Here is a 21,843-nt window from a genome sequence, read left to right as displayed (position 1 = left end):
GGATACTCTTTACAATTTGTTTTTCCCCTAAGGAGTCCGTAGGTCAGAGAAGAGTGAGGCTGTAACTGTTAATTTCTGGATACACATATTGAAGCCAGAGACATATTTGAAACTTCAGGTTTTGTCTGAACATTCCATGAGACTTGAAATTCTACTCCAGAATATATCTGCACTTTATATAAAATAATGTGCACTTCTTAACTTTTGAGTGAAGTTGGTGCCCCAGGAAAATGGGTGTTTAAAAATTGAGGTGTGGGTGTGTGTGCACATGTATAAGTGTTTCCTCATTGTCATGCCTTACTTCTGCAGGGTGGATGGTGCTAAAGTTACATTTGAAAAGCTTGGGTTCAGAGCTGAAGTTACCCTGAATGATAGATGTCTCCAAACATGCTGTGATCATTTCACAGCATCCGTCATCATGACAGTTGAGGGGATATGAGCAGCCAAGGGTTTTAGAATTTAAGCAAAAGTAAAAGCATAGAGCAGAACTACAAACTAGAGGCCAACATAAACCATCATCTCCACAAGAAGGCCTTAGAGAGGTGGATCCCCAGGCTGGTGGGAAGCTCTGGTCTGTATTTCACTTTAGTCTATATTTAGGTATTGACCATGTTTTTTCACCAAAGGTTAAAAGCAGTCCTTAGTTTGGAACCGGTGCTCAAAAAATATTGTAAAATGATGTGATTTCCTCCAATGAACTGGAATGAGGCTAGACTGAGAAACTATTAGGAGCTTAGCTCCTTTCCAGGGTCTACCATGCTGTCCTCTGTGGAAAAAACACAGTACTTTGGAATCAGAAACCAGGGTTAGATCTCAGGTCAGTCACTTCATAGGTGTAAATTACTTAGCCTATATAAATCTCAGTTTCTTAAGAAATATTAATCATATAGATTATGGAGTAGATTAGCAGTGATATAAGTGAATGATAAGATCTGGTACACAGTAAACAGTCAATAGCGGTAGCTACTATTACTATTTTATTACATTAATATAAACAAATCCAATATAATATTTTGTAACATATATGAAGACTATACAGAATGTAATTTTTATACTGAATTATAATTGGACAAATTCTGAATGAAAAGAAAAACAGAGGCCAAGGAAAGGCAGTATATAGTTAATAGCTTAAAGATATAATTTATATTATATAGACTTTAAGGGTTTAGAGGAGAGCAAAAATAATTAAGACTAGAGAAGAAAGGGCTGGAACTGGACCATGGAGAAGATTTGTGTAGACAAAAGGAAGATGAAAGTTCCTGCTTCACTTAATTTAGTGAAAACTGCCAATATAAAACTTTGCAAGATATCCTTGAGCAAAGTGAGGAGAACCATTTATACCGGTTGATGGCTAATTAATTGAAAACAGTGAGTGGGAGGAAGGAGAGACAATAGCGGCCTTTAAAGCAATACAGCTCTTTAGTGACATCCATTTGATTCATGTCAGACTTCAGGCTGTATGTGGTTATAAAACCTTTCCAAATCTCTTCTGCCAGCCAGGGTTCCTTATGGCCATCACACTGTGGTACCCACAGTCAGGAAGAACAAATCTGGAGGAATGATTGCTCTGTTTTGAATGTTATATTGTACACATCCATCAATGACAAAGTAGCATATGTACAAAACAGGGGCAGAAGATGGTGAGATGTCTGAGGAAGAGAAATTATGTTGTCAACATAATAAAAGAAAAGAAGAGATAAGAAGACCAAGAGAACTGGGGTTGCTGTTCTCAGGTATTTGCAAAAAAAAAGAAGAAGAAGAAGATCATGATAAAGAAGGATGAACACTTTGGTTTGGGATGGTCCAACAAGCAAGCTAGGAGGAGTGTTTGGTGATTTGGAGATAGAATCAGGTACAGTGGAAGGAAGGATACCCTACTCATTACAATTTTTGCAGCAGGTAGTGAGCTATCCTGGGAAGTCATATTTCTATGGTTATAAGAAGTGGGATGAAAAAAAAAAAAGTGGGATGGAGTAGCCAAATAGCAGGAATACATTTAGTGAATGTGGAGATCTCTACAGGTTATTTAGGTTATAACTGGACCACTTAACTTCAAAAGTCCCTTTTCCAATTCTTTAGCCTTTTATAACCCGCCTTTTTAAAAAAGCAGAAATTCAGTAGAGGCCAAGGGCAGCCATCCCATTTCTATTGAAAAGACAAAGTTAAAGACTATATTTTTGCTTTAATTGATTCTAAACATCAAAGATTAGGTTGGAGCAGATAAGCAATCAAAGCCAAGGCCCTTATCTAACTGATCATTGAGCTGATAAATGGGGTAGAAATTGTATTCTGAAGAGATTGGTTCATGGCCTTTCCTGTGCCAAGCAACTATGTCACCTCAGAAGCACCTGCCTTGGCCACTTTGGCACCTTTCATTTCATCCCAGAATTTCTCACATATATATGTATATTGGGGGGTGAGAGGGCTATGAAGAGGGAAAAAATGGCAAATAGAAAATGCTTTACTATAAAATATAAAATACTTTAGCTTTTGCACTATAGTACATGGAGTTCTACTGAAGGCAACCTGACCAGATGATTTTCAAGATAAGACTGAAATTGGAACCACAAAGTAAATATAAAACCTGAAAAAATGGTGTGAAATTGACCTTGGCAGCTCCCAGTCCAGGTCACGTCCCTTTGGTCCTTCTTTACATTGTACCCACAGCACACCTGTCATCCCTTATTTGTCTAAAGTCTTAGGAATAGTTCAGTTAGAATAGACTCCTCCAAATAATAAAAATTGTAACAAATATCAATACATCAAGAATGCATGTGTATAGCTTCTCATGCATTACTTCATTTCTTATTCACAATAGCAAAGCCGTTAGGGCAGATAACATCATCCTTATTTGAGAAAAATGTGGAATGATGAGCACAAAATCCCATGGCCAGTAAGTGACAAAATCAGGAGCAGATATGTATTGATTTTTCTTCTTCTAATCTAAGTATCTTTCTACAAGACTAGATGTTAGAATGAAGTCATGTGTGTGTATGTATGTTGGGCATCTTTAAAAATTAATACATGATGATCCATAAGTGACTGACAGAGCTTCAGCGTTTCTCAAATTTTGATTATCTTGACCTCAAAGGCAGATAATTATTTATTGTGGAGCACAATCTTGTCCATCATCAAGTGTGTACTAACATCTCTGCTGCTGCTGTTTAGTTGTTAAGTTGTATCTGACTCTTCACAACCCAGTGAACTGTAGCCTGTCAGGCTCCTCTATCCATGGGATTTCCCAGGCAAGAATACTAGAGTGGGTTGCCATTTTCCTCTCCAGGGGATCTTCCTGAGCCAGGGATCTAATCTACATCTCCTGCTTGGCAGGCAGATCCTTTACCAGTGAGCCACCAGGAAAGCTTATACTAACTATCATCTCTGGATTTTACCAACTGGAGGCTACTAGCAAACCTCCAGTTGTGACAATAGAGGATGTATATTCCAAATATTGTCAAATGTCCCCCAGGGCAAAATCACTTCCAGCTGAGAACAACTGATTAACAACAGGTATAGTGTGTTTCAAAAGAGAAGCCCAAGCTAAATTAATTGACATTGAGCACATATGTGTACACATGTGCATGCAAATATGGACAGAAGAACCTCCCAATGTCTTTCAGCTTTTTCCAGTAATCATACCTTCCCATCACAAGGAACAGAGGTGCTGTATTGGCTTCATTTCTAATGAGGGATGTGATTTGGATGGTGTGTAAAATGAGACTTCCACTGGCTATCAACTGAGGTGTTTTTATTTCCTCATATACCAAATGACATCATTTCCCCAACAAAGCCACACAACACTTAGCTATAGGAATCCAATAAGTCAAATTGAATTGTCCAACAATAGATATTTATACAGAAAACATAGAAATCTTTACCCTAGACCACATATCAACAAGGGTGAAAGCATCATTAGAGTCATACATTCTCCCCTCAAATTGATTCTGTTTCGCTTGCTCAGATGTTTGTCAGATTAACTTTACTAATGAATTTCCAGTGGTTTAGTCTCTCAACTATGAAGCCACAGCCTGTGCTTAATTATAGTATTTTCTTCCTAAGTCCAGGTCATTTATCTGACCATTGACAGCTAGAAAAGATTTGCTGACATGGCATCTAAATTAATCTGTCTTATTTATAAAGGACAAAACCAAAAATGCAATGTGTGTGGACATTGGTATAGAAAAGCATACACATATATTATGCATATAGAACAGGACATAGCACTTGTCATAATTGTATTTTTATTTAAATGTATTACCAGCTCTTTTAAGCCAAAAAATATATATTGCTACTCAATATCTGGTTAATAAAACAGTGAGGGAAGAGCAACAGGAAATATCTCTATTGTAAACTCACAATTTAAGAAAGAATTTCAAATTAGTTTGATATATTAAAAGATGCCTGAATATGTGTGAGGCACTGACTTTTGTAAAGAAAGACATAAGCACTGTACAAATACATATACACACACAGGCATACATATCATATCTTCAAAACACACAACACACCAAAATTTTTTTTGAAAGCGTTAAGTCAATAGCTCAAAACCAAAGGAAACACTTTGTAATTTCCTGCCTCTCCCTGTATTTTTCATTGAATTAAACCATTGTTGAAGGAGTTTTGTGTCTCTCAGGGAACTAGTTTGTCCTAAATAAATCCCAAAACTAAAGTGCTCATTAATTCCATATATACTTATTTCCCATATGCACAAGTGTCATTATCTCCTGATTATGTTACTGAAATGCCAAGCTGAATATATCTGAAGTTATGCATTCTGTCCATTAAGTAAAAGAATCATGTGAAAGAACTATTAAAAACCCCCAACCAAAGTAAATCAGAATGCAAAGGATGCTTCCTGAGCACCACGCTGAAAACAGAGCCTCCACAGTGGGACACGTCTGCACACCTCCCAATAGCATTTATCCATTCTCATGGCAAAACACATTCGATTTCAGAAAATAAATAGATATTAATTTCCATCCAAATGCCCATTTCAATTCATTATCTAGAAAGGTAAATATTCACAGAAGTGACACCCAAGTCAATATTGACCTTGGGGGACAATAAATTTTGACATTTTCCAGAATAAACAGTTTACATAGCATGCATGCACATGTAAAATTGTACCTGGCATATTAACTATGAAAGAAAACTAATAATATCTCAAATTTATTATACATATAGTTGTGTGTATACAGATAGTTGTGTGTACACATATATATCCATGTACATATAGCATCATAAATACTTATATTGAATTCTATTGAGAATATAGAATAGGGAGTTCCCTGGTGGTCCAGTGGTTGGAACTCAGTGCTTCCACAGCGATGGCTTGGATTTAATCCCTGGTCAGGGAACTAAGACCTTGCAAGCCATGGAGCATGGCCAAATAGACAAAGAAGAAAAATAAAGCAATAGGTCCAATTTAAACAAATAAAAGAATGGAGAGCAGGAGCATTTGGAGTTCACTCATATGTAAGTACAGTGTAGATCTAATGCAATGTGATTTTCTAATGAATGGTACACTAAGGAAATGTGTATGCCTGTGGTGACAATAACACTCCAACCAGAACCAGAAACTAAGCCTGAATCCAGATAGGGTAAAACTGAATTTCATATGTGTATTTTCACAATGTCTAGTCACATTCATTAACATTAGGGAACACTAAGAGGGCCTCAATTCTGGAGCCAAAATGTCCATTTCTCCCACAAGTGGGACATAGAGAACCAACTGTGGTTGCCAAAGGGGAGGCGGGTGGCAGAGGGATAGATTGGGAGTTTGGGGTTAGCAGATAAAAACTATTTTGTAGAGAATGAATAAACAACAAGGTCCCTCTGTATAACACAGGGAACTATATTCAATATCCATAATCGATGGTGATGAACCAGAATGGAAAATAACATGAAAGAATGTATGTATGTATTTATCTGTGTATGTGCAGTCATGTCTGATTCTCTGCGGCTCCATGGACAATAGCCCACCAAGCTCCTATGTCTGTGGAATTCTCCAGGCAACAATACTGGAGTGGGTTGCAATTTCCTACTCCAGGGTCTCTTCCTAAAAGAAAATTGAAAGCGTGTCTCCTGTGACAAACACCCAGGGTGGCCTTGTGGCTGCACAGCAGCCAAGTGTTGGCCACCATTGAGCCCACTACCCCCACTTTTTCTTAAAACCTTCATATGCCTCATCACTTTTGCATGAAACTATGAACTTGGAGAGTCCTACAGTTACAGGTAAGGCAGGAGGCCTTGTGTGCTACTTGCCTGAAGAATCAGGAGAGAAGAGTAGGTTGAGTGATAGGATTTTGCATCTCCTCTCCTCATATCCTGCAAAGCTGTCATCTGTGCAATTTATTTTACATAAAAATTCTACATAAGATTTAATCTTAGGAACCATAGTGATCTCCTAAAATAAGTTTTAATATTTAAGGTCTTATTGCCTGGAGCACTCCTTCTTTTGGAGAGCTAGAACACAGCTCTGATTCATTGCTTCAGTGTGAATGACTTCGGGATACTCCATGTCCTTTCCTGATGGCTCTATGGTTGGAAGAGGAAAAGCAAAGCTTCTCTGATGGTGAGGATTCTGACCATTGAACAAATTGCTTAGCCTCTTCGAACCTAAGGAAGGAGGTCTGCTGAGACAAGAAAATAGCTGAAAAACAGGACAGAGGAGACAGAGACCTCACAACTAAGCTAAATAATAGCTCAAGTCGAAGGGACACAAGCAGGGGAGCTAGAGAATAAAGCACAGAATCCACTGGCCTGGCTTTCCTTGTGACTGGTGATGAAAGGAAACTGGACACAATGGGTGGTTCTCTGCCTTGTAGACTCTCTGAGGCCCATAGAGCCAGTGCTCATCATGGGACCTCATCTGTGGTGAAGGGTAATGTCATTCAGCTTATGCTTGTTCAAAACCCTCCCTCCCATCCATCCCCACTGGGGGAAAGGAGGTTGGGTGCCAGATATAGGGTGAACTCTACAGCTTACCCCAAGGACGAGAATGGATCTCAATGTAGTCCAATCCTTGCATTATTAGAATCTGTGATCTAAACATCACAAATAGGTGTTTTCTTATCAGCACCAACTTTAAAAAACAAAAATAAAAACAGAACATCCATCTGATAAAGTCTAGGAGGGCTCCAGTATGATGTAGTGCTGAAACTGCTGAAATTTGTGAGGAAGATCTCTAGGGAGAATGAGACAGGGACAGATGCATTAAAACTGGGCTCATCTCAGGCTCCTCAAGACCACTATTTAATGGTATAAGCTTTAGAGAGTAAGAAAATCAACTTTCAGAAACAGGAAACTATTTGCTATGAAGACTTCTAGCTATGGGGGAAGTGCTGCCAGCAAAGTTAGAATAAGATGACCTGCACAAGGGGGAGAAATCTGTAGGTCAAGATTGATAAGGTTTTTCTTACCCTGGATCACAGAGAAAGACTAGGTCTGCAAGGTTGACCATCTCAAGTTCAAGAGTAGCTCAACCTTAGCTTTGAGTTCAAGAAAGCAGTGGGAAGAAGCACAAGCTGGAGTCAAGATTGCTGGGAGAAATATCAATATCCTCAGATATGCAGATGACACCACCCTTATGACAGAAAATGAAGAGCTAAATAGACTCTTGATGAAAGTGAGAGAGGAGGGTGAAAAAGTTGGCTTAAAGCTCAACATTCAGAAAACTAAGATCATGGCATCTGGTCCCATCACTTCATGGGAAATAGATGGGGAAACAGTGGAAACAGTGGCAGACTTTATTTTTGGGGGCTCCAAAATCATTGCAGATGGTGATTGCAGCCATGAAATTAAAAGATGCTTACTCCTTGGAAGGGAAGTTATGACCAACTGAAGAACCTAAGCCACCACATTTTGTTAAAGAAGACTCCATTTTAGAGTTCTGAGGAAAGAGTCTTTGGAAATCCCCTGACATCACCCCACCACCTGCGAGCCAATTAGATCCCAGATCAGGATCTCCTGACTTTACGTTCAGGACTTATGACCGGCCCGGGAAATTCGAATTAAGCCCGGGAAATGGGAACCAATTAGAACCCAACACCTAACCCTTCCACAGAAGGTAACCAATTAGACATCTCCCAACCCAAAAACTCCCGTTTTTCAAATTTTTCTCGTGAGAATACCCTATATAAGCAACGTAACCCAGAGCTTGGGGCTCCTCTCCTTAGCCGCTGCGTCGATAACAGTGGGAGCTGCAGCTCGAGCTTGGTAATAAAAACTTTCTTGCTTTTGCATTGGATATCAGCTCCCTGGTGGTCATTGGGAGATTTTGTGACTTGGGCACAACACAACCTAGATAGCATATTAAAAAGCAGAGACATTACTTTGCCAACAAAGGTCCGTCTAGTCAAGGCTATGATTTTTCCAGTGGTCATGTATGGATGTGAGAGTTGGGCTGTGAAGAAAGCTGAGCACCAAAGAATTAATGCTTTTGAACTGTGGTGTTGGAGAAGACTCTTGAGAGTCCCTTGGACTGCAAGGAGATTCAACCATTCCATCCTAAAGGAGATCATTCCTGGGTGTTCATTGGAAGATCTGGTGCTGAAGCTGAAACTCCAATACTTTGGCCACCTCATGCAAAGAGTTGACTCATTGGAAAAGACCCTGATGCTGGGAGGGGTTGGGGGCAAGAGGAGAAGGGAACGACAGAGGATGAGATGGCTGGATGGCATCACTGACTCAATGGATGTAAGTTTGCGTAAACTCCAGGAGTTGATGATAGACAGGGAGGCCTGGCATGCTGAGATTCATGGGGTAGCAAAGAGTCGAACAAGACTGAGCGACTGAACTGAATTGAGTGTGTAAAAAAGATATGGACTCTGGTGTCAGGGAAATATGGGTTATCATCCTAGTGTGACCACATGAAACTTATTTGATCATGGGTAAATCACCTGACTGTCCAAGCTGACTCATGTTTGTCCTAGAATGGGGAGGATGATAACTATTGAATCAGACTGTGGGGAGGAATAGAATGAGCCCATCAGGTACAACCATTGGGATGAAGTGTATCTTTGGAAGCTCTGCTCAGGAAGAAACACATCATTTAACTTTATCTCTCATCTTTAATGTTGGGACCTTCTGATCTGGTGAATTAAATCTGGTGATTTCATTTCTTGTGACTGTTGAACAGTTCCTGATTGTTGTAGAAGGAGAAGCATTAATCTCTCCTTTAATATCCTGGTAAGCTCAGCCTGCTTCCAATTTTCTTTAAAAAACAAAGAAACAAACAAAAAAACCCTGCCCTCATTGACCCCAATCCTGTAACTTGAAAGAGCTCATTTACTCACAGGTGAGTTCCATGGATGTGGATTATGTTGCCAGGTGACTGCCATGGGGTGGGACACAGACTCAGAGTGAAGCTGAGAAGACTTCTTACCCACAGCCCCTCCGAAAGTTCCATTTCTGTTCATCAAGTAGGCTTGTGGGTTTCCTTTCCTCATGTGAATCTATAAGCTCTTCTCACCTCCCATTATTGATTAATTATAATTTGCAGCTCACAGACCAATCACATTTCATGGGAAAGGAAGCTACCTGTTCCTAAATGAGAGGTAAGACAGGGAAGTTGTACTTCTTCATACAGGAATCCTAGAAGGCATAAATAGGGATAAAGAGCCAGAAAGCTTAGACTTGTGCCCCTGGGTGTATGCAGCCCTTTGTCATGGGTTAAGTAAATCAATTTTGCTCATCAATTTTTAACCAGAGATTGTGGGAAAATATTTTTCCTGTAATTTACACATGGATGGAATATGGAATGGAATGCAGATTTGTCTGAGCGTTTAAGAAAAAATTCAAGAAATTACATGCTTCGGCAGCCATGTGAAGCTAATCTCTCAGACTCCCCTGGGTTCTGTGCACTCTTTTTTTTTTTTTTTCCCCTGGCAAGCAGCACTTCAGTGGCAAAGTTTAAAGAGCATTAGCCTTGGCTGTAAAACAACCAAAAAATCACTAAACATTAAATGAAACAGGCAGAGTGAAAGAAGGGAGACTGAAAGGGGAGAGGGGGGTAGAGAAGAGAGGAAGGGATAGGAGTAGAAGACTGTGGGGAAGGGAGGGAGGAAAGTGGAAGGAAGAAAGGAAGGGCATTGCAAAGGTGGCAAATTAAGCGTGAAGGGGAAGAAATGCTGAAGATAAGGAAGCAGAGAGAAAAGACTCGGGAAGAGAAGAGAGGTGCTTAATACATTGAACAAGACTAGAGTGGAGGATCCCACTGCTATGGCTTTGATTTGAAGAGATACTGTTATTTTTTGTTGTTGCTGTTTTGGGGTTATATGGACACCAATCCAATTCTCCCTCCATCAGTTGGTTTTCAATAGCAATAGGCTTTCATGACTATACAGAGAAATAAATGCACAGTAGGCATTTCATAAGTACTTTTGGATGAATGAATGACGCACTTGAAGATGGATTAGCATTTATAATTCCTCAGGTGTTGTAGTAGCACCCAATTTTAACCCAACATTTACAAGAACAGAAGAACACTTGAACTAAAGATTCACCGAAAGGAGGCTTCAGCAGTAGCCAGAAGGAAAGTACAGCTCTCCTGACCAGCAGATTTAACTTCCATATGCTCAAGTCTCCTGCAAATGGAGAGCTTAGGCTATTAGGAACACTATATATATTCCTGCTCAGGTTCACTGATTTTTTTCTCAAGGTCTGTTCAAGGATGCTTCTCCCCTAATACTGACATCTTCTGCCAGGGTTTTCTGGAGATGGTGTGCTCTTTTCTTTTCTAGGGGCAGCTCTTTTCTCCACTTCCTTAAAGAGGTTTGTAGTAAGCATTTCAGTGGCCAAAACCCAGAAGCAGAGATCATACCTGATTGCACCTTGAAGGAGACCAAGTGGGCTTTTCCAAGTGCAGTGGGTAGTAGATCTCTGTCAGGACTGCCCTCAGAAAAGTCCTTGATGGGAGGTCACGTTTGGTGACTCTGCCTACGTATTTAGCAAGGCAGCATGAGGAACCCAGGTGGCCTTGGATCTCTGTTACGTGGAGACCAATTCTACCCACAGTCCCTCTAACCCTTTGCCTTGGCAATTACTTAGCTCTCTGATGAAGAAAGAGTGAGCCCTTCCAACTTTGCTTGGGAACGGAAATGTTCTTGTCTTTGCCCGATTACTATTGTAACTGATTTTGAGAGCATCCATGTCGGGATTCATTAACAATTATAAAAACAAGTCTTGTGTGTTTTATACAGAGTAACTCATGTTATACTGACACTGACACTACAAGGCTCATGTTAGTATCCATAGGAAATCCTGAGTGAGAGCCACATTGACCCAGAACTGTGGGACCTGTGCCCTTTCTACTGTCCTTTATCACCTCCCAATTTTCCACCTGTAGCACTTTCACCCTTGCAATACAGAGGGTCAGCCTGGGCAAAATCAGGAAGTGGGTGACACTTGTCTCGGACATTCTGAACATCCTTCCTGTTTTCCCTTCCCCAGCTCAGATCATCCTCTCCCCTTCCTTCAGACACTGGGCTCTATCTCTTCTAGAAATGTTGCTTCTGTTTCTCTTAGTCAAGTGGAGTTCAGCACAGATTTAAATTCTTATATTTGCTCTCCCAGTGAGGCTCTGTGTTTTAAGGCTTCTCTATGAAACTGAAGGCCTTCTTTCATATCTACCAATTCAGGGACCAATGGAGTTAGTAGAAGAGTTGTTTGCAGACAGATGGGTTGGGGTATTGGAATTCAGTGGGCTTTCCCAAGTGCAGTGGGTGGTACATCTCTGTCAGGACTGCTCTTAGAATAGTCTTTGATGGGAGGTTTCACATTTGGTGACTATGCCTACATATTTAGCAAGGCAGCATCAGAATGCAACAGATATTTTTCTCCCCTCTTTTCACATTTTAATATAATCAGGGAAAAGCCAATGGTATTACCCGCAATACTTGGCCACATGACAGAGAGGAGGACTGGGGAAGAGAGGAGGGATGGCAGAGGAGAGGGGACTGAACACATACATTCAACAAACAGTGGCCTAGACTAACACCTACAAGCATCTGTCTGTTAGGCAAATCTCTTTAGACTGCTATTTGCCTCGGACTGTCTTCAGAAGGATGTATCGGCTTCCAAAGGTGGATAGTTAAAAATAATATACACCACAAGGGATGTTTTGGCATTTTCCTTCATTTTCTTTCTATCTTCAACATTGATGTTGTCATCCTTTAAAACTCAATCAATTCAGCTGATCCAAGGAACAGATGGCATTAATCAACCCCCCAGAATATGCACAAAAGCAATTAGAAGTGTAGAGATGTGGAATTTATGCCAGCAAATCAATTACCAATGATGGCAAATCAGCCTGGCGCACCCAACTTCCCCGGTTTCTCCTTCCCTAGAGCAGCCACTGATAGTAGTTATGATCCCTGGTTTACCTCCCTACCAGAGGGGGATGAGAAGGTGGGGGATTGAGGTTTAATTGCTCCTTGCTTAATGACTAGTTCTCACTCTGCTGACAAAAACCAGCATAATTTACAGACTACAAGATGCATCAGGATGATGGATACAGACAGCATGTGCTATATGGTGTCATGCAAATATGAAATATACTGCACTGAGAATATGGTCGTTTGGTATTCACTGAGAAGAACTTCATTTCAGAGAACTGAGCACCTTTTCTAGTACCTACAGTTCTCATTTGTCAAAAACAACGGAAGCTGCAATAAAATACATTTTAACCACAAATCTGTGCCTTCTGTGAGTTTACTTCCTAATAGATTCCTTGGTTTTGAATTTACTTGGCTCATGATTTTCTTTCTGATTCTTTATGACCTTTGCAGGTTCTGAAACTTTCCTCCTTAGGCCCTTATTAATTATCACCTGTGTTATTGTAATAAGCTCTTCACTGGTTTTCTTATGACTAGCCTTCGCTCATTTTAATTTTTCCTTTATACAGTGATTTTTTAAACACAAAAATCTGATTATGTATTATTTAATTACATGTTCAAAATATTTTGATGACCCTCTATAGTTTTCGCAGTAAAAATCAAAGACTCCCATGTTTACCTACTTGTCTAGATTTTTCTTCTATCTGTATGCCTATGAGTCACTTGTGCAAGTAATCACTACAACACAAAAAGCCTCTAATACCTCCCTTCCTTTCCCCAGCTGGGAAGTCTGACTCTAAGTCTTGACTTATATTCTGTTTCCCTCAGAGAGTCTGCATCGATGCCCCAGCCAGTTTGAGATGGTCACCTGTGCTTACCTTTGTTATAGCATTTATCACTTTGATGTGATTAAGGATTTATTTTGCTGGCTGCTCATGTATAAAGTTCCTTGAGGTCATGGCCTCTATCTTTTAATGCATATTTATTCCTCCAGCTTCATAGAACAACTTGACTTTAACAAAGAGAACTTTTTGTTGGGACTCATTTCTTCAACAAAATTTTTCAAATGAGTAACATACACAAACTCTTAACGCTTAAATCTTCTCCCAACCGCAGCATAAGAAGATGACATCAGAGACTCAGGATTATGTTATCAGGGCAGTATTGTAGGTTGGTAATTAGATAAGATCTTTCCAGTAGTTTATGACTAAAACCCCATTAAATAGAATCTAAACTTTTCTTCTTTATACTGAACACTGAGTTATGAAGAAGGATTTTTATATCAATATATATCTGTGTATTTTCAGACTATACAGAAAACACTCATTAAAACTGCAAAAGCAAGTTAATAAAATTAGCTCAAACTTGGTTTTAAGGTCAAAGAATGGGAAGATGTTCTCTTTTAGGAACAAAGAGCTATTTGACACAGAAATAAGATCATGTCAGCAATGAACTCATGGAAATGTGCAGCCTTGTGTAAATGCAGAAGCCCACTCTTCAGCTCCAAATCCAACCAAATGATCTAAATTTCTGCTCTTTCACTTAAAAGCTGCATATTCTAACATCTTAACAGTCCCAAAACTAGAATAAGTAATACTTTTTATCTGAAAAAACAAACAAGCAAACATAAACCTATGCATTTCAAAAGACTCTAGCAGTGGGACCATAGAAAGATTTTGGTTTAGAAATGAAAAATTTTAGTTGGAACCCATTCATTTCTTCTCTCATCCATATGTTTTAGGCATTGACTATAGATATTCAGATAAAATATGATAATCAGGGAAATGCACATTTGTTTGGGGAGACAAGGACTGGAAATGCTATGGAAATATAGTAGTAATATACAGGGACATTTGACCTAGACTGGGGAAAGTGTGTATATTTTCCGGGGAAGGAGATGGAGAAAATGATAGAAGATAAAAAATGTGAAAGGATATTCTCCACCAAGTAGACAGACATATGCCAATAAACACAAAAAAAACATGAGAAAGCATGGTTTGCCTGTAGAATACAGAATTCCAGAAACTGGAAATTATACAATATGGGAGGAGTAATTTGGATGAAATTTATAGTATTAGGCAGAGCCTGTTCAGGATCAGCCCAACACTGAGAAAGGAAGCTTATACCTGCTATTTAATTAATAGTTTTGTCTGACATCTATTGACTTATAAGACATGATACCAACAGAGATACCTTTTAATGGTATTGTGTATGTATGTGTGTTTGCACACACATCACATCTTCAAGGCTATATCCTTTCCTTATCAAGTTTTAACCTGAAACTTGTAAAAGAAATACAGAACATCTGGTGTTCATCCACATAGAAGGCTTCCAATCTTTGACTATTGCAATGTCTGGCATCTTGCATCAAATGTAGATTAAGGTAGAGCTCAGGAGCTGGTTCTGGTGGAAAGAGCTGCCTCCACGGCCTTTGTTATGAATAGAGCTGCAGAGTCTAACTACAGAGATACCAAGGCAACTTTCTTCAGATGCACACACAGAGACCCCATCAGAATGCATGGGGATTAATTTCATATCTTGTAAAAAGTCTGATCTTTGGAGATAGATACAGGTCCAGATCCTGATTTTTTTCATTCCTTGAGTTTATGATCTTGGGAAAATTATTAACGTCTGTTAACCTTACACCCCACTCCAGCACTCTTGCCTGGAAAATCCCATGGATGGAGGAGCCTGGAAGGCTGCAGTCCATAGGGTCACTGAGGGTCGGACACAACTGAGCGACTTCACTTTCACTTTTCATTTTATGCATTGGAGAAGGAAATGGCAACCCACTCCAGTGTTCTTGCCTGGAGAATCCCAGGGACAGGGGAGCCTGGTGGGCTGCCGTCTATGGGGTCGCAGAGTCGGACACAACTGAAGCGACTTAGCAGCAGCAGCAACCTTAAATTTACTCATCTGTAAACTGGATTTAATAAAGTCTACCTAGCTGTGCTTCCTTGCCAAATTGCATGAACACAGCACATGGATTGGGAGATACTAAGTCCATAGCGGCTAGCAGCTAGTTGGAATTAAAACTCTATTATGTTGTTATTCTAAGTATAATTGCTATGTTTTGAGTACTATCATCCCAGAAGTGTCTAATGAGAACCCTGAAACTTCAAAATAAAGCCTTTTTGAGTGAATGATATTTGTACTCTAACCTTTCAGGTAACTAGACCATCTCCCCACTGTCCTACATGACAAGGATAATTAGGCTTGTATATATAGGTCATATTTCAGCAGAGTTCTGGCATACAAGATAAAGAGCTTTTTGTTAACCAAATAAAACAAAAATTTTAGGAACATTTTTAATGATATCACATTATTTTGTTTTGTAACAGATGGGCACGCACTGAAAAATAAAGCAATCTAGTAAAGGAAAACTGGGTCCCATTAAAGAAAGGAAAGGCAAGAGAAGCTGGGAAAAGAGAAGTGCAATTTAGAGGACAGTCAGTCATTCATTAGAATAAGAATAAGATGTGGGGGTGAGTTAAGGTGATTCTTACAGAAACTGACTTTTTAAAAGTATATACCCTTGTATGATAATTGCTAGTGCAGGTTTTCTGTTTTCCAGTTGTGGAAATATGAATCTGGTTTGGAGACGGGGATAATGTGAAGAATTCATCTGGATAGTCAAAGACCAGCCCATTCAACCACAGGAAAATCTTCAGGACTCTTGCAAGGGAGCAATATAATGTTTCTTTCACTTCTGATGACTGCAATGTAAATGCCACAAAAAAGTAAATGGCAAACACTCTCCTGCTAAAAAGAATCTAGTCTTTGTTTATTTATAATATTATGTATTGATTGGGTTTGTGCATAAGCTTCAGAAAACTCAAGGTACGGTGTGTCTCTTTATTTGAAGATCTTTAGGAATATGATTGACACCTTCCCATATTTTTGATAAAGTTCTGCCTGTGATGAAAGTAGTAAAGAGTTTCGATTTCTCTCTCCTGGCTGTTATCTGTGTGGACCTAATATGTAGCAACAAAGAGAAAAGATGCTTAGAGATCATTCAAGTGACTGGTCAGAATTAAGGCTCTTTATAATCAAATAACATCCAATTATTGTAAAATAAGGTGAACAGTAACCCTAAAATTGTCCCCTGCATTCCTCTTGTCTTCTGAATGCAAGCATGTCTTTTAATATACCTGTTTGAAGAATTTCCTCTGTAAAATTTGAGCTGCTATTCTATTTGGGAGTAGATACATATCTCAGTTGCTATTTTACAGCTGAGCTGTGAGAACAGAAATGATGCATCACCTGATGGGTGTTTGGCATCTTAGCTGTGGCATAACTAGGGCTAGAACTTCTGTCATTTCAAAATCCTAGTTTCATTCTAACCAACTATCAAGTCACATCATTTCTTCTCATGTCAAAGGAGCTGATATTCTATGTAAAATGTTTTTTTCATTTAACACTGGCTTATCATATTTACATTTGAAATTAACTAATTCCCTCAGGGTAAACCCAAAGGAAGTAATGTAGCTGTTTAATATCCTGAAAATCCGAAATGGGGGAATTTCCAGAGTTTTTATTACTGGTTGGTAATTACATTCTCTGCACAGACTCATATTATCTATACTGTAGCTGGCCTTCTAACCTGACTTTATTTTAATTTTGTTTAATTAGAATCCCAGGGATGGGGAAGCCTGGTGGGCTGCCGTCTCTGGGGTCGCACAGAGTCAGACATGACTGAAGTGACTTAGCAGTAGCAGGAGCAGCAGCATAAGACCTATAATTGGGCAAGAATTCATTTTTCCCTTGTACCTAAATGCCCAAGTTTCGGTCAGATTATGAGAAAACTAAATACACACAAACAGCCCCAAAAATAATAAATTGTTGCCAGAAGATTAGAAACAATTAAAAGTTGTTTTTAGCTGAACAAAGTTCACAAGTATCCCAAGTTTACCATCTTGGGTAAATAATCCATTTCCAAGAGTACTGTCACAAATGACTTGAAGTATTATTTCAAAATATAGAAATAATAATCCTGGGGGAAAATCCTCCAAATTATCTATAAACTTACAAAAATTGACAATTTAAAAGATTTCTCTTTGTCAATATATGCATATAAATGTTAATAGGCTGTAGCTAAAAAATAAACAAAAGCACTATAAAAAATGGATTAAGTATGTGGACAACAGAAGTCTGGAAGAATTGTGGAATGTTAATTTTCTTTTTTTTTTTTCCTTAGAGGTTCTGCATCACAGGTTTGGAAGACCACCAGAACTGAATTCAAAGTAATTTTCTGCTGCTATTCTATTGTTCACTGAATTAATACATTTTGTTTGGCAAAATAAAAACATTTAACATTACTATAAGAACACTAATCCCCATATATTTAGCAAGCAGCATGCATTCAACTGAAATGCTGATTGGAAATAGGGAAATTACACTGTCAGTGATGAAATACTAAAGCTCATTATCACAAGGTTTTATTTTAAATGCCTAGAATTAGCTTTATTGCTGCATCAGTAATAATAAGCATGAGCCTTAAGTCATACCATTTAGGTTTTATGAACATTATTGTAACATTAACTATAATTCAGTTAATTTACAGAAAAACTCATCCTATGGTTTTTTTTTTCCCTTGCTCTTAGGATGCTACATAAGGAAGCCCAAACCATATTTCTCTAGAGCATGTTCTATTTATTTCACCCTTATTCCTCATTTTTTCTTCATAGATCTTCAAAATATTAACTGTTTTCAGATAGGTGTATGTGCTAGAGGAAAAGCACAGCTATTTTACTGCCACACCTTGCATCATTAGGACAATACTGACCTCTAGTGTTCTAGGAGTTACAGAAAGAAAGCACCATGCCTAACTTCCTCTTACTGAACCACTTAGATGTTTTTCTACAGCACCATGGGAACAATTTTACTTACAAAAGAAAAAAAAGGGGGGGGGGAGCAGGAGGATGTGGGGAGAACAGGAGGAGAAAGAGGAGAGAAATTAGATTTCACCCTGTCCTTACCTATTCTCTGAAATAATTTCTGAACTAAGGCCTTTTGCTTCCTTCCCTTTAAAGAGGCTGACCTCTTCAGTACACCTTTGAAATACAGATTTTATAACAAAAATCCTTATAATCCATTTCCACTAACTATCAATTTCAGAGCCCCAAAACTTCCAAACACAGATAGGAGCACTGGGTCAGCTTTGGATCATTATCAGTAAACATTTTCCAATTGTTTTCCCTTGAGGTACTGAGTATCTCTTTCTTAAGGACCTTTTGGATTAAGAGGGTGGAAAGTGAGGTAGAGAAACTTGTAAGTAGTAAGTGGCCTTCCTACTCTTCTCTAATAGTGATGGTTCACACCACAAAAATAAGAAAAAAGTATCAGAACAGTTTGAATTTGGTTAGATATTACTGAGGTTCATGATGAAGTTAGTAGATAAGGCAGGAAACCTAGAACCTTGAGGAAACTTAATAAACCATCTTTGGAAACAACACAGATGGCTTAATTGCATTATTTCTTCATTTAGGAGTTTCCAGAGCTGGAAAAACTTCCCTTTCTCTGCCTAGAGAGGCAGCTGAGCAATTGAGCTTGCACCTCTGATGGCTCCAGCTATTTATTCAAGTTTGACGAGCTGAGTTCTTTAAATACACAGTGCAGGTGGCGGATCCCCAGGTGTCCAGCTTTCCTGCCTATTAAATTAAATGCCCCGCACTTGCCCAAGTTAGAGCTTGGATGGCAGAGTGTACACTTAGTGCATACTCATTATGTGTTCTTTGGCACAAAGATTTTGGGGGTGGAGTGTGCATCAAAGCTCTTTCTCCTATAACAGGGGCAGCCATTGGTCTTGTGGTTTGACTACATCGGCCCATGACTTTTAGGCCCAAACTCCCAACCCTATTAAACAGATGACCATTGGTTGTAGGGTATCCCAACTGGAGCCTTCTGCCTAGGGGAGAGCTGAAAGCCATGGATCGGGAGGCACAGGGCATACTGCAAATCGGAGCGAGGCAGCCACATTCAGAAAGGAACCGCTGTCACCGAGTGCAGTGGCTGGGAGCGACTCTGTGTCTGGAACATCAGCCCCCATTCCTACAGCCAGAATTGGGGACCCTTCCCGGGAGGAGCTCTGGCTGAGATCAGGCAGGTAGAGAACTCGGAGCTGGCGGGAGCCTGAGGCAAGAAAATCTTCCCTTCTCCCCCGAACTTTCCGATTCGGGAAGAAGGGCAGAAAATCCAGAGGGGCTGGCTCCTTCGAGCTCTGCTAACTTTTGGGATGGTTAGAGAGATAGAAACACACCAATCAGCATTTTCCTCCTTTTCCTCTGCTCAGAGCAGACACAATTGAACACGCTTGGACAGTTGAGTGTCTTTCCAAACGCCAGGGTCTCCCACCTCACCTACCCGCCCCAAGCTCCTGGTACTCACAATTTGCCGCTGTTAATCCTAAATGCCACAAGCCGGAAAAGAACAAAGTGAAAACGCTGGTCAGCCGTGGTCCAGAATCCATTTCCCCCGAGTAAGAGGTCTCTCCCAATCGAATTCCAAATTCGCAGGCGCCAGCCGCGGCTTCTTCTTTCTCTCTCTCTCTCTTCTCCTCTGCACAGTCTGACCCCCACCCTCCCCCCCGTAGAGAGGCACTCGAGGCTTCACTCCATCCCTTGTCCAAACGCTCCACTGGAAACCGTGGTGGGGGTTTCTTTGGAGGTGCAGATGGAGCTACTGTCCCCGCAACTGCCGCTGGCTTGCACTTCCCTTCCTCGCTCGCCTCTTCCTCCTCGTCCCCCCTTCTTAAAGGTGCAAACCCGACCCAAAGCCACAGCAGGCGCCGAGCTCGCTGGACAGCCGAACGCACCTCGCTAGCCACTAGAGCTGGAATCAGCACCCGGGCGGCGGACAGCTCCTTATAGGCGAATGGGGCGCGCGGCGCCGCCCCCGGCCAGGCCCGCCCGGCTCTCTCCTATAAGAGAAGCCTGGGCGGGTCTTCGCCCCGCTCCGGCGCGTTCCACCCCGACCGCCCGCCGCCTCGGTGCGCGCAGGCTACCTGGAGGGGACCGGGGAGGGACCGCACATCTTCATCTCTGCCTCGGTCGCTCTGGTTCCCCTCCTTCCCTGCCCCCCAATGTGGGGGATGCTTAAAAGCATTGAAATTTAAACCAGGTTTTCGAAGAACGTTACTAAAGGGATACTAACAGGAGTTGGAAGACAGAACGCATTAGCAAGAGGGAATTGCCTTTGGAAAGCTTGACAACGAGATGGTTTTCCTTCTTTCTTTTCTTTTCTTTTTTTTTTAAGAGGCGAGGGAAGACTTGAATTATTGAATTACGCGATTGAATTTGCCCCGGGTTTGTTCTCTAGAATGGAAGGCTGACTGGCATTGGTAATATTGGGATTTCTGATATAGCGGTTTAACGTGGTCCCAACCCCGCACCCAGCTCCCATCTCCCGTGGCTCATCCTTTGACGGCGGACCAGGTCTGCGTGTCCCTCCTCGCTGTTGGCACGTAGCTTTGGGCAAGTACCACAAGGTGTTTGGTGATTTCGGCTCCGGAGCCCAGGAGGTTCCTGGCATCTGAGAGAGAGGGGAAGACAGATCGGGTGTGGTAGATGAGAGTCAGGGTGGGGGTCCTAGTTGACTCATAGGATTCTAGATCTTAAAGCTTCTCTGGATAGGATTTAAATTTAAAAAGATGGGAAAATAGTAGTTTTGGTTTCTTCCTAAAGGCCCCCTATTAGAAACCCTGGTTTTATCTTTGACTTCTAGTTTACAACTGGGGTTTCTCCTGCTTGCCATAAATCAGCTTATTTTGTTTTTTTGGAAGCCGTCAGAAAACTGTCAAACCTTAACAAAATGAGGAGCCATAATGATTTCTACTTGAGCTTATAATCACATTAGGGATGGAGTCACTTCAGAGGAAGTTGATGTCTCCTTTTTCCTACCCCTCCCCCACCATTTCCCTCAGCAATAACAAATATGCAGACTTATTTTACACAGTTGATTCCTGACAACCCTCGGTTCTCAGCCGCCAGCTGCACAGCTACGGCAGGTTGAGCCGGGACTCAAGCAGCTTTTGCATGAATCCTGAAGTTAGCCTTGTGCTTTTGGTTAGAGCTGGACTCACATCATTGGAATATTAATCTATAGTTGAATGAGAATTGGGTTAGCGACACCCTTACTTTATTATAGGGAGAAGAATTCCGAGGTCCTCTCATTTGTAAGTAAATGATCCTCTTGTCTCTAAGCTTCTACCTGAAAATAATTGTGTTAGTTTTTAGATTTTTGGACAACCAGAACACTTCTTCAGGACAGACTGCAGTTGTGGGAGAAAGGCCATGACCAGGAGATCATAAAATACCAAAGAGGAAGAGATCCAAGAAGCTGTTCAGTTGGCAGGGGTCTGAGTGAGGAGGGGGTTGGGTTTCTAAATCTAGAAGCATGGGTTTGCCTTCTCCTATTGAAATCCAGGATTCCAGGTTTAAAAACACCTATGTGCCTAGCTTAAGCATACTATAGTCTAGAAAAACTAGGAACTATTGTCCAGATTTGCATG

At 40.5% G+C, this 21,843-nt stretch overlaps 1 protein-coding gene across 1 annotated transcript in view; it reads right to left on the bottom strand.

The window, feature by feature from the left end:
* CNTNAP5 (contactin associated protein family member 5) overlaps positions 1-19,803 on the bottom strand; it is a 1,081,620-nt gene extending 1,061,817 nt beyond the window's left edge. Inside the window, exon 1 of the mRNA XM_052655589.1 lies at positions 19,722-19,803. Coding sequence (XP_052511549.1) covers positions 19,722-19,803 — 82 coding nt within the window. The remainder of the gene's footprint in view (positions 1-19,721) is intronic.
* Positions 19,804-21,843: the final 2,040 nt, after the last annotated feature.

This window comes from Budorcas taxicolor, chromosome 2 (genome assembly GCF_023091745.1).
Source record: "Budorcas taxicolor isolate Tak-1 chromosome 2, Takin1.1, whole genome shotgun sequence".
In the NCBI taxonomy this organism is placed as follows: domain Eukaryota; kingdom Metazoa; phylum Chordata; class Mammalia; order Artiodactyla; family Bovidae; genus Budorcas; species Budorcas taxicolor.
Note: the sequence above shows the minus strand (reverse complement) of the source record. Positions and strands in the feature narration are given on the sequence as shown.